Source organism: Conger conger, chromosome 3 (assembly GCF_963514075.1).
Source record: "Conger conger chromosome 3, fConCon1.1, whole genome shotgun sequence".
NCBI classification, from domain to species: Eukaryota; Metazoa; Chordata; class Actinopteri; order Anguilliformes; family Congridae; genus Conger; species Conger conger.
Genome location: NC_083762.1, coordinates 74,929,231 through 74,941,827, shown reverse-complemented (window position 1 = coordinate 74,941,827; position 12,597 = coordinate 74,929,231). Strand labels below are relative to the sequence as shown.

The following is a 12,597-nucleotide window of genomic DNA, read 5'->3' as shown; positions in this document are numbered from 1 at the left end:
TTGTGTGTTTTTGTCGTCCATGCGCAGATTATTAAAATGCCGGGTTCTCAACCATATTCGTGCTCTCCATAATATTTGAGGCAGTCAAATGTCAGTAACGGTCAGTTAATTAATTAATTATTTTTTTCTTCATATGGCTCTTTACTCCACAATTGTAGATTTGTGATCAAACAATTCTCAGATTTTATTAAAGTATGCATTTCGTCTTCAGTGTAAGTGCATGTGCTATTCCAACATCTTCTGCATCTATTGTAACATAAATATACTTGTGAGGCACGAACAATAACAAAACAATTCATACCGTTCTTTGCAGTTTTATAATATTACGCATAGTGTCGCTATTCACCAGCTAAGGCACGTTAGATCGACGTTCCCGCCCACTAGTGTAATATTCAGGAGCAGGAGAGCGCCTCTGCAAGACACAAAATCACACTATCCATCCAGTTTTGCCTTTGGCGTTTCTGTCTGGGGGAATCGGACCTCATCTTGTGCAATATATCTGCAGATTTAAGGATCAAATTCAACTACGACTTTTCTGTGTTTCAGCTTAGAATATGATCGACAAGAGATTCTCAGTGAACAGCCTGACGTGCTGTTGGCTTCTCTTTATTTTATACCTGCCTGCTTGCTTTGGAGATTTGAGCTATTCTGTTCCGGAAGAGATGAAACGCGAATCTGTTATCGGGAATATAGCGAAGGATCTAGGCTTGGACATTAAGCATCTCTCTTCTCGCAAAGCCCGTGTGGATACTAAAGGTAGCCGCCGACGTTATTGTGACATTAATCTGAATTCTGGTGATCTAATTGTTTCAGAAAGGATTGACAGAGAAGCGCTTTGTGGACAAAAGGCTTCGTGCGTTTTAAATAGCGACCTTGTGTTGGCGAATCCTCTGGAATTACATCGTATATCGCTTCATATTCAAGACATTAATGACAACTCCCCAGTATTCGGAAATGATATAATTACCCTGGAAATAGGAGAATCCGCATCAAAAGGAGCTCGATTCCTCTTAGATGAGGCCCACGATGCGGATATAGGACAGAACGCGGTCCAAAGCTACACACTACAAAGGAATAATCATTTTGTTTTGGCTGTTCATACAAACCCAGACGGAGGAAAATATAGTGAATTGGTGCTCGAAAAAGAGTTGGATCGTGAGGAACAGCAAGCGGTAACGTTATTACTTACTGCTGCTGACGGAGGGACTCCTCAGAAAACTGGTACTGTAGTTATCCACATCACTGTACTGGATGCTAATGATAATATTCCTGTGTTTAGCCAGGCCGTTTATAAGGTTAGTCTGCCTGAAAATGCTCCTTTGGGTACAATAGTGGTGACAGTCAGCGCCACCGATGCAGATGAGGGAGCAAACGGCGAAGTGACGTATGCTTTTGGCCGTGCATCAGATGAAGTGAATAAATTGTTTTCGCTCGATCGCAAAAAGGGAGAAATTACGCTGAATGGACTAGTTGATTTTGAGGAAGAAACCAATTATGAAATGCGAGTACAAGCAAAAGATGGCGCAGGGTTGGCTTCCCATACTAAAGTAATTATAGAAATCACTGATGTGAATGACAACGCCCCTGAAATATTTATTGAATCTTTGAGGAATCCAATTTCAGAGAATGTGCAGCTTGGCACCGAGGTGGGCATCATCAATGTCCAGGATAAAGATTCACAAGGAAATCGACAGGTCCGCTGCTCCATTCAGCAAAATGTTCCTTTCAAGTTACTGCCCTCCATCAAAGATTATTTCTCATTGGTCACGACAGAAGAGTTAGATCGAGAAATTGTGTCTGATTACAATATAACAATTACGGCTTCCGATGAAGGTACTCCGTCCCTATCTTCCACAAAAACTGTGCAGTTATCAGTGTCAGACGTGAATGACAACCCGCCTGCATTTGACGAGCAGTCATACAACGCCTATGTGACAGAAAATAACAAACCTGGCTCCTCTGTTGTTTCTGTAAAGGCTAAAGACCCAGACTGGAGGCAGAACGGTACAATTTTCTATTCCATCTTATCTGGTGATGTCAGTGGAGTCCCCGTATCTTCGTTTCTTTCCATTAATGGAGACACCGGAGTGATCCATGCTGTACGATCATTTGATTATGAGCAGTTCAGAAGCTTCAAAGCGCAGGTCGTTGCCAGAGACAACGGTTCCCCTCCACTCAGTAGTAACGTGACTGTGAGTGTGTTTATAACAGATGAGAATGATAACTCTCCACAGATATTATATCCTGCGCCTCTGGGTAACTCCATGATGACTGAGATGGTCCCCAAAGCTGCTCATGCCGGCTCTCTGGTTTCCAAGGTGATCTCTGTGGATGCGGACTCCGGACAGAATGCATGGCTGTCCTATCAGATCCTGAAATCTACTGATCCGGGTCTTTTCACCATTGGTCTCCACAGTGGAGAGATCAGGGCGCAGCGGGACATTTCTGAATCGGACACCATGAAACAGAACCTTATCGTCTCAGTGGCAGATAACGGACGACCCTCTCTCTCTACAACATGTACTGTATATTTATTAGTTTCAGATAACTTGGCAGAAGTCCCAGAGCTGAAGGATATGAATTACGAGGAAGACAAGTCCAAATTAACTTCATATTTGATTATCGCACTGGTCTCTGTTTCCACCTTCTTCCTTACTTTCATTATTCTTATTGTCTCCGTGATGTTTTGCCGGAGACGAAAGCCCAGACTGCTGTTTGACGGCGCAGTGGCCATTCCCAGCGCATATTTCCCTCCAAACTACGCAGATGTGGAAGGCGCAGGGACCTTACGTAGTTCGTACAATTATGACACGTACTTAACAACTGGCTCCCGCACTAGCGACTTCAAGTTCCTCAGCTCATACAACGACGCCACAATTTCGTCCGGCCAGACCCTTAAGCGGAGTCCAAATGAAACCAAAGCGGAGACTGACTTCATTGAGGCTGAATCCACATGCGCAACTCTGGTAAATCCATTTAGTTAATTTCTGTTCACAATTACGGATTTTCTGTGCAATTTTAACATACTTAGTGCAAATTTACGAAAGTGAATATATACAGCTCATTCCTTATTTTAAATGATTGCAACTAGATTATTATAGGCAAGCAGGCCTAGTCTTCTGATTGTGTAGCATAGGCCTGGTCGCATTCAGATTGGATTTTAATATCGACCCTTTTTCCTTTTATTTATTGTTCATTTTGGATCAGTATTCAAAATTGCGCATTCTCGTTGTTCGATAACAGATCATAGCGAATCATAGTTGTTTTGCAATGTATGCCTTCAGAATCAGGGTATTAATGATAGCAATTGTATGTATATAGTTTCCCGAGTCCTACTCTCTTTATCATCTGCTAATAATGCAGTTATATGTTGTTTTTGTTGGCTGGTGCGCAACTGTATTATATTCATTGTAATACGCATTGAGAAATGTTGTTGGCATTATACAACATTTTACATTTTGATATTTTCTAAGACGAATATAACTCTGTTTAGAATTTCAAGACATTCCTTAGATCCTCGGCATTATTTATATAAGATTTAACGTGCTGCTTATCCTGTGTACAATTGCTTAAATGTTTTATGCATTTGTATTTTCTTTTGCTTTCTTTAAAAGCACAATAGCTCGACGCACAGTATTCCCAGATTTCCAGACCTGTAGATGTAATTCACACGATTTTAAACACCTCGAAGATTTCAGTTATTTCACCCTGAACCCTTACCCAATCATTTGCAGAAAGCCTCTTGCGGTAAACCATAGCGTCTGATTTTAATTATCAAGGATGATCAACCATCAATTTCCTTGTCAATTTCAACAACTTTCAACGGTTATTTTCTAATTTCATCTGCAGTTTTTGACATGTACTCAGAGTGTCGCTATACACCAGCTAAGGCACATTAGATTCTACACTCCACCCACTATTATAATATTCAAACGCAGTCGACTCGATATTGCACCAAAGAAAACCATCGTGCCATTATCTTATGTTTGCGGAATCTGGATATCTTTGAGTTTACCGTGTCTGTGGAATATCGACCCGAACTACAGTGCGAATTTATTGCGGTTCAGACATCAGGATGGTCTCTAATGGATTATTTGGGAGCAGTTTTGGATGCTGCATGGTTTTCTTTCTTCTCTTCCTGCCTGCTTCATTTGGAGACGCGAGCTATTCCATTCCGGAGGAGATGAAACGCGGGTCTGTTATTGGAAATATCGCAAAAGATCTTGGTCTAGATGAACAAAGCCTGTCTGTGCGCAAAGCCCGCATAGATGCTGGAGGTAGCCGTCGATGTTATTGCGACATTAATCTGAATTCTGGTGATTTGATTGTGTCTGACAGAATTGACAGAGAAGCACTTTGCGGACAGAAGGCTTCATGCGCGTTAAAATGTGAACTTGTGTTGGAGAATCCTCTGGAAATACACCGTATACTGATTCATATTAACGATATTAATGACAACTCTCCACAGTTTGACAATGATGTTATTAAATTGGAAATTACGGAATCGGCAGATAAAGGTTTTCGTTTCCCGTTAGATGAGGCCCACGACGCGGATATAGGGCTGAACGCGGTCCAAAGCTACACCCTACAAAGGAATGATAACTTTGTTTTGGCACTTCATTCAAATGCCGACGGAGGAAAATATGGTGAGTTAGTATTAGAAAAAGAGTTGGACCGCGAAGATAAGCAAGAGTTTACGTTATTGCTTACCGTAGCTGATGGAGGGACACCTATGAAAACCGGTACTGTAGTCATACACGTCATCGTGCTGGATGCCAATGATAATATTCCTTTGTTTAGCCAGGCCGTTTATGAAGTGAGTCTGCCTGAAAATTCTCCTTTAGATACTGTTGTGGTTTCAGTCAGTGCTGCTGATGCAGATGAAGGAGCCAATGGTGCCGTGACGTATGATTTTGCCCGTGTATCAGGGGAAGTGGATAAATTATTTTCGCTCAACCGCAAAGAGGGAGAGATAAGACTGAAAGGACTGATTGATTTTGAGGAGGAGTCAAACTACGAAATACGAATCCAAGCAAAAGATGGTTCGGGTTTGTCTTCTTATGCGAAATTAATTATAGAAATCACTGATGTGAATGACAACGCCCCTGAGATATTTTTGAAATCTCTGAAGAATCCCATCTCTGAAAGCGCAATACCTGGCACAGAGGTGGGCATCATTAATGTCCAGGATAAAGATTCAGGTGCAAATCAACAGGTCCGCTGCTCCATTCAGCAAAATGTTCCTTTCAAGTTAGTCCCCTCCATCAAAAATTATTACTCACTTGTAACTACAGGAGAACTCGACCGCGAACTGGTGTCTGATTACAACATCACAATTACAGCTGTAGATGAGGGCTCTCCACCACTATCCTCTTCAAAAACTGTGCAATTATCTGTATCAGATGTGAATGACAATTCGCCTGCATTTGACCAGCAGTCTTACAGCGCCTATGTGACTGAAAATAATAAACCGGGCACCTCTGTTATTTCTGTAAGGTCAAGAGACCCGGACTGGAGGCAGAATGGGACTGTTTTCTATTCTCTCTTGTCCAGTGAGGTCAGTGGTGTTCCTGTGTCCTCATTTCTATCCATTAATGGAGACACCGGAGTGATCCACTCTGTCAGATCATTTGATTATGAGCAGTTCAGAAGCTTCAAAGTGCAGGTTGTTGCCAGAGACAACGGCTCTCCTCCACTCAGCAGCAACGTAACAGTGAGTGTGTTCATAACAGATGAGAATGATAACTCTCCACAGATATTATATCCTGCGCCTCTGGGTAACTCCATGATGACAGAGATGGTCCCCAAAGCTGCTCATGCCGGCTCTCTGGTTTCCAAGGTGATCGCTGTGGATGCAGACTCTGGACAGAACGCCTGGCTGTCCTATCAGATCCTGAAATCTACTGATCCGGGACTTTTCACCATTGGCCTCCACAGTGGAGAGATCAGGGCGCAGCGGGACATTGCTGAATCTGATACTATGAAGCAAAACCTTGTTGTTTCAGTGAAAGATAATGGACAGCCATCCCTCTCAACAACCTGCGCAGTATATTTACTGATTTCAGATAATTTAGCGGAAGTTCCAGAGCTGAAAGACATGTCATATGAGGAGAACAGCTCCAAATTAACTTCATATTTGATCATTGCTCTCGTCTCTGTTTCCACCTTCTTCTTGACGTTCATTATCCTAATTGTGGTCGTGAAGTTTTGCCGTAGAAGAAAGCCAAGGCTGTTGTTTGACGGCGCAGTGGCCATCCCCGGCGCATATTTCCCACCCAACTATGCGGATGTGGACGGAGCAGGAACACTTCGCAGTTCTTACAATTATGACACTTACTTAACGACGGGTTCACGCACAAGCGACTTCAAGTTTGTTCGGTCGTTTAATGACGGCACGCTGCCCGCTGATCAGACGCTGAAGAGGAGCCCCCAGGAAACTCGTGAGCTGGGCGAGACGACAGAGAATGGATCAAAATTCTCCACTCTGGTAAAACTACCGCTCTAAATCTTTACCACTTTCAACTTGCGTAAGGATTGTGTAGGATTAAAGCCAGTTGCTTTTGACAAATGCATTGAGTTCGTTTGTGAGTTGAATCAGTAGTTAATCGTTTTAACAGGACATTCCAGTTTTGTAATATTTATCAGATAATCTCCTTGTTATACGCAGAATGCATAACATGAACAAGGATCTTATCGCTTGCGATATTTTATATGACAACGTGGGTGATATTTCAAGGCTTGCTATAAGGACGTTTTATCATCATATTGAAATCTAGGATACACGGGGTACACATGATCATGAAAACCGTTTTGTATGGGTAATATATGGCATGCTATCCAGATAGCTTAGGTTGTGTACACTGCATTTATTTACAATAAGGTATTGTATTTCCTCAAATCTAAAACCTAAGGATCATTGTTTCTCTCATTTAAAAGCACATGTGATGCGTCGCTCGGGGAGCTGCATTTGGAGGAGTTGTGCATGTAGTTAAACGCATCTAGTTTCAGATAGTCTATTTGTCTATTGATCTGAGGCATGTACAGTATTCTGGATTGTTCATCAGGCAGTACTACAGAATCAGCACTGTACTCTTATATTTTATTTTAATACGTCCAGAACTGGAGACAGTGATCTGTATAGCCACCATGAGTCATGTCTTCTGCTTTTAAGCGCTACGAAGTTTGATTATTTTATCTTCCAAGCTAATATGAATCTATGATTTAATTGGTTGAAAATATAATTTCTGCAGATTTTTTTTGAAAGTCAGGGCTAAAATAAAAACGTGGTTTTGCTTTTGTATTGTGGTGGATCATTTGATGAATATTTATCTGTTTGTCTTCCACGGGTGCCTCCTCTCTACATTTCAGCACCATGCTGGTGGACAGCAGAAAAACTATTTGTTGCCTTGACCTTCTGAGGATTTTTTAGTCTCTTTAGGCCATTTAATTTCTCACTAAGGCCAGTGAGTAAAGTTTGATTCACCATTGTGAGTTTTATTCAGTGCACTTGTCCCATTCTTTATTCTCCATGCATGGGACACCATTCTCTCTGTTATTCTACTTTCTCTCTCTGTTAACCAGCCTGGCTTCATCATCACATTTTATTTTTGCTGAAAGTATTTTTGCTGCCACCTGATGTGGACGACTTTCTTATCAAATATATATGTAAATAAGCAACCATGTTACTGCGCACATTTGCATTGCTGTAGGGTGAACCTATGCAATTCTATTTCAGAATATGTCACTTTAAATTGAATTTCTTACATCACAGGTGGTTGACTGGGACCAAATATTTTGAAGTACGACTGAGAGACATGTTTGCCTTTGTTTACTTCTTTTAGGTTGCAAGTGTGTTTAAAAATGTTATTGCCTTGTTTGATTGTATAGAAATGAGCCTTTACAAATATCTATAGATATGTTTGCATTTGATGAGAAAGTTTAGCCTTTTTTCGATTTCATACTTTACGGTTGTTCTTCAATTTGATATTGAATGTATTTTGGTCTTTTCTGGAAGGATTTGTTCAGAGTGGTCTTGTCCGTTGATGGTATTTTTTTATGGATTTTAAAAAAATCACATCTCCCTCCTTACACACCATCCAATCCAAACAACACATAGTGTTTTACATAGTGACACATTTAACGTATTGATTTGTTGGCTGATTAGCATATGATATTGATTCGTCGAACCTACCTGATGGAACTATTTCAACATTTGGAAACACTTGATTTGGAAGAGCGACTGACTTGGACTTGAGTATATTAGGACAATGGCAGATGAGTGTATAAGTTCTATATTTTAAATGTAAAATACACAATATTTTTATATTTATTTCATTCGAACTGTTCTGAATAGAAGTTATTAATTGCATTGCACCATTTATGTAAATAGTAATTTAAGACATACCAAAGGACCGATTAGGATTAATCATGTTTTAATTAACACTCTTTGCACAAAGGGCACACCAAGACAGACACAGTTTTGGAGGTGGTTTCACGGCATTGTTTGCTATGACGTCGAAATGAATACTGGAACTATTGAGATTTCATAAGAAACGGCCATACTCGATTTCCAATGGTCTACATTAAATTTGACCATCTGAAGAAAATATAAAAGAAATCCACTGTACTTGTGGAATTTCAATCTTCTTCAGAATTCATTAAAATTGCCTGCTATATGCAGTTCTTTCACAATACTCACAGTGTCGCTATTCACCAGCTAAGGGACGTTATCCCCCAATATTATAATATTCAGAGGGAGGAGAGTCACTGCTTCAGAACACGAAATCATTTTACCATACGGAGCGTACATGTATTTGCTTTAAGTCTGAATACTATTTTGTGGGAACGGGATCTCGTGTATATTTTATAGGGTTCAGAGATTGGATTACAGTAGGAATTCTCTGCCGTTTCTGTCTAAAGATGGACCACAAAAAATCATATTTTGCCAATCCGACGTGCGGTTTGGTTTTCTTTCTTATTCTTGCCCTGCCCTGCTTTGGAGATGTGAGCTATTCTGTTCCGGAGGAGATGAAACGCGGATCTATCATCGGAAATATTGCAAAGGACATCGGTGTGGATGTTACAAGTCTATCTGCTCGCAAAGCTCGTCTAGATACTGACGGTGGCCACCGACGTTTTTGTGATATCAATCTCAATTCTGGCGATTTCATTGTGTCTGAAAGGATTGACCGAGAGGAGTTATGCGGTGAGAAAGCGTCTTGTCCCCTTAAATATGAGCTGGTATTGGAGGATCCTTTGGAGTTGCATCGCATTACCCTTCAAATTCAGGATATCAATGATAATCCACCAACGTTTGCTAGAGAATTGATCAAGTTAGAAATACAGGAATCGGCAGTTAAAGGCGCTCGCTTCCCTTTGGACGAGGCCCACGATGCGGATATAGGACAGAACGCAGTTCAAAGCTACACACTACAAAGAAACGATCACTTTGTGTTAGCCGTCCATACGAACACAGACGGAGGGAAATACGGTGAGTTAGTTTTAGAAAGGGAGCTGGATCGTGAAGAACAGAAAGAGCTTACATTATTACTTACTGCTAATGACGGAGGGACTCCACAGAGATCTGGTACTGTAGTTGTGCACATCGCTGTGCTCGATGCTAATGATAATATCCCCGTGTTTAGCCAGGCCGTTTATGAAGTCAGTCTGCCAGAAAATCCTCCCCTAGGTTCTGTAGTGGTTGCAGTCAGCGCCACCGATGCAGACGAGGGAGCCAATGGTGAAGTGACGTATGATTTCAGTCGTATATCAGATAAAACTAAAAAAGTATTTTCTATTAACCACAAAACAGGAGAAATCCGAATATCCGGAACAATAGATTTCGAAGAAGAGTCTGTTTACGAGATGCGCATCGAAGGCAAAGATGGAGCTGGACTTGCATCTCATACCAAGGTTATTATAGAAATTACTGATATGAATGACAACAGCCCGGTGATACATTTAAAATCTTTGAAGAACCCAATCACAGAAAGCGCAATACCGGGCACAGAGGTGGGCATAATTAATGTCCAGGATAAAGATTCAGGGGAAAATCGACAGGTCCGCTGCTCCATTCAGCAAAATGTTCCTTTCAAGTTAGTCCCCTCCATCAAAAATTATTACTCATTGGTAACGACAAGCGAACTCGACCGCGAACTGGTGTCTGATTACAACATCACAATTACAGCTACAGATGAGGGCTCCCCTCCGTTGTCTTCCTCAAAAACTGTGCAGTTATCTGTGTCAGACGTGAATGACAATCCGCCGTTGTTTGACGAGCAGTCGTACAGCGCCTATGTGACTGAAAATAACAAACCGGGCACCTCTGTTATTTCTGTGAGGGCGAGAGACCCGGACTGGAGGCAGAACGGTACAGTTTTCTATTCCCTCTTGTCCAGTGAGGTCAGCGGTGTTCCTGTGTCCTCGTTTCTATCAATTAACGGAGATACCGGGGTGATCCATTCCGTCAGGTCATTTGATTATGAGCAGTTCAGGAACTTCAAAGTGCAGGTGGTTGCCAGAGACAACGGTTCCCCTCCACTGAGCAGCAACGTGACAGTGAGTGTGTTCATAACAGATGAGAATGATAACTCTCCACAGATATTATACCCAGCTCCAACAGGAAACTCCTTAATGACTGAGATTGTTCCCAAAGCTGCACACGCCGGTTCTTTGGTTTCCAAGGTGATTGCTGTGGATGCAGACTCTGGACAGAATGCATGGCTGTCTTATGCTATTGTGAAGTCAACCGATCCGGGTCTTTTCACCATTGCTGTCCATAGCGGAGAGATCCGGGCGCAGAGAGACATTTCTGAATCTGATAGTCAGAAGCAGAACCTTGTTATCTCCGTGAAAGATAACGGAAAGCCAGCTCTAACTTCATCCTGTTCAGTTTATTTATTAATATCGGATAACTTGGCGGAAGTTCCAGAGTTGAAGGACATGCATTACGAGGAGAACAATTCTAAACTAACTTCATATTTGATCATCGCACTGGTCTCCGTTTCCACCTTCTTCTTGACTTTCATTATTCTTATCGTCACCATAAGGTTTTGCAGCAGAAGGAAGCCCAGACTTTTGTTTGACAGCGCAGTCGCCATTCCAAGCGCTTACTTCCCTGCTGAGGTCGATGCAACGGGAACTCTCCGTAGTTCTTACAATTACGACACCTATTTAACAACAGGCTCACGAACCAGCGACTTCAAGTTTGTTCGGTCATTTAATGACATGACTCTTCCCACCGATCAGACGCTGAGGAAACCAAATGAAATCACTGACACGAAAGACAGCGCAGAGGATGGATTCAATTGCGCAACTCTGGTAGGCTAATACTTGGTTTTCAGCATTCTGTGTTTTTTTCTGTAACTATAAATCAAACAGCAGTTCATGTAATGTTTCCTACTACGGTTCTAACAATGATATTTAAGGCTGTACTGTTGGAGGGTTTGGAACAGAGGCCCTGTGACCGTGGTCCTGAGTTAGTGGTTGATATTAGTGTAACCACAATTTTTAAACCTTAATAAATAGATGAAGTGGTCCAAAGTGCGTTAAGATTGACTGCTGTTGTTCTTGGTCATTTGGTCTACAAACAGCACAGTGGCCATTTCCAGCGCATATTTCCCTCCCATTTCATACTGCTTTGACGCGTACTCAACAGCTGGCACGCGCACCGGCGACTTCGCCCCTGTCAGTTCTTTCAATGATGTCAAGCTGTCCGTCAGAAGCTGAAACAGGTTATAGAGTAAATGTGTAGTTCGTATATTGTACGTTTAATGTTGAACTTGTTCAGATATTATTTGAAACAAGATAGCTGGTTAACACAATGTCGGCCATACAGGCTGATTGAAATGTCATATGAATGGTTTTGAATGTTCTTGTTTGGCAGGTTGGTATTTTACCATTTCAATTTTCAATTTTATACTTGGCTGATTTAGGCAAATGGAGCCACTTGTATAAGAGAAGGCAGTGGTCGCGGCGCTGCATGGATTTTAACCGTGGTAAAGCTTCATGGATATAATTTGGATGCAACCGTAGCTCACGGAAGCAGAAGAAACCACATTACAAATAATGTCTACCCCGCGCCTGATTCAAGCAGTCGCTCCTGAATGCCACTGAGGAAAGATTTCACTTTTTTCCAGTTTAGAGCATTCAAATATTTTGCCATTGTAAGTAGCATTTTGCTATTTCAATTCTGAATACCGTAGCCTAATCTGTAATTAACCTGTCGAAATATTTGCTTAACCATAATTCATTTTCATGCTTTTGTGATGTGGCAGAATATTAGACCATTGTTCCAAGAACAGTGGCACAACTAAATATTGCATCTTACGTGCCCAGACTGCTGTATTTGACAATATTGTCAGAAATAACTCTTGAAAACACTATTTGATACAAGTAGGCTAGTATATGCCTCACGAGTAATGAAAGATATCCACATTGCAAATATTTGCATGTATACATAGGATACCGAATTACCCTACAATCTGTAAATGTAGGATATCTGTTGTAATACATTTAAAATTCTGGTTTATCGAAAAATATTGCGTCTTAAAATCAATTATAAAATGATATGATATGACAATTTTGATTGCGTAACAC

The 12,597-nt window shown here is 41.3% G+C and overlaps 3 protein-coding genes across 3 annotated transcripts; all 3 read left to right on the top strand.

Annotated features, from left to right (window-relative positions):
* The first annotated feature begins 554 nt into the window (after positions 1–554).
* On the top strand, positions 555–2,984 carry LOC133123593 (protocadherin beta-16-like). The gene has a single exon (XM_061234067.1). It carries the CDS (start codon positions 555–557, stop codon positions 2,982–2,984), a length of 2,430 nt encoding a protein of 809 aa, XP_061090051.1.
* Positions 2,985–4,117: 1,133 nt separating this feature from the next.
* Positions 4,118–6,505, top strand: LOC133123592 (protocadherin gamma-A2-like). Its single transcript, XM_061234066.1, has one exon. It carries the CDS (start codon positions 4,118–4,120, stop codon positions 6,503–6,505), a length of 2,388 nt encoding a protein of 795 aa, XP_061090050.1.
* A 2,414-nt stretch (positions 6,506–8,919) lies between these two features.
* Positions 8,920–11,328, top strand: LOC133123591 (protocadherin gamma-A11-like). Its single transcript, XM_061234065.1, has one exon. It carries the CDS (start codon positions 8,920–8,922, stop codon positions 11,326–11,328), a length of 2,409 nt encoding a protein of 802 aa, XP_061090049.1.
* The last annotated feature ends 1,269 nt before the right edge of the window (positions 11,329–12,597 follow it).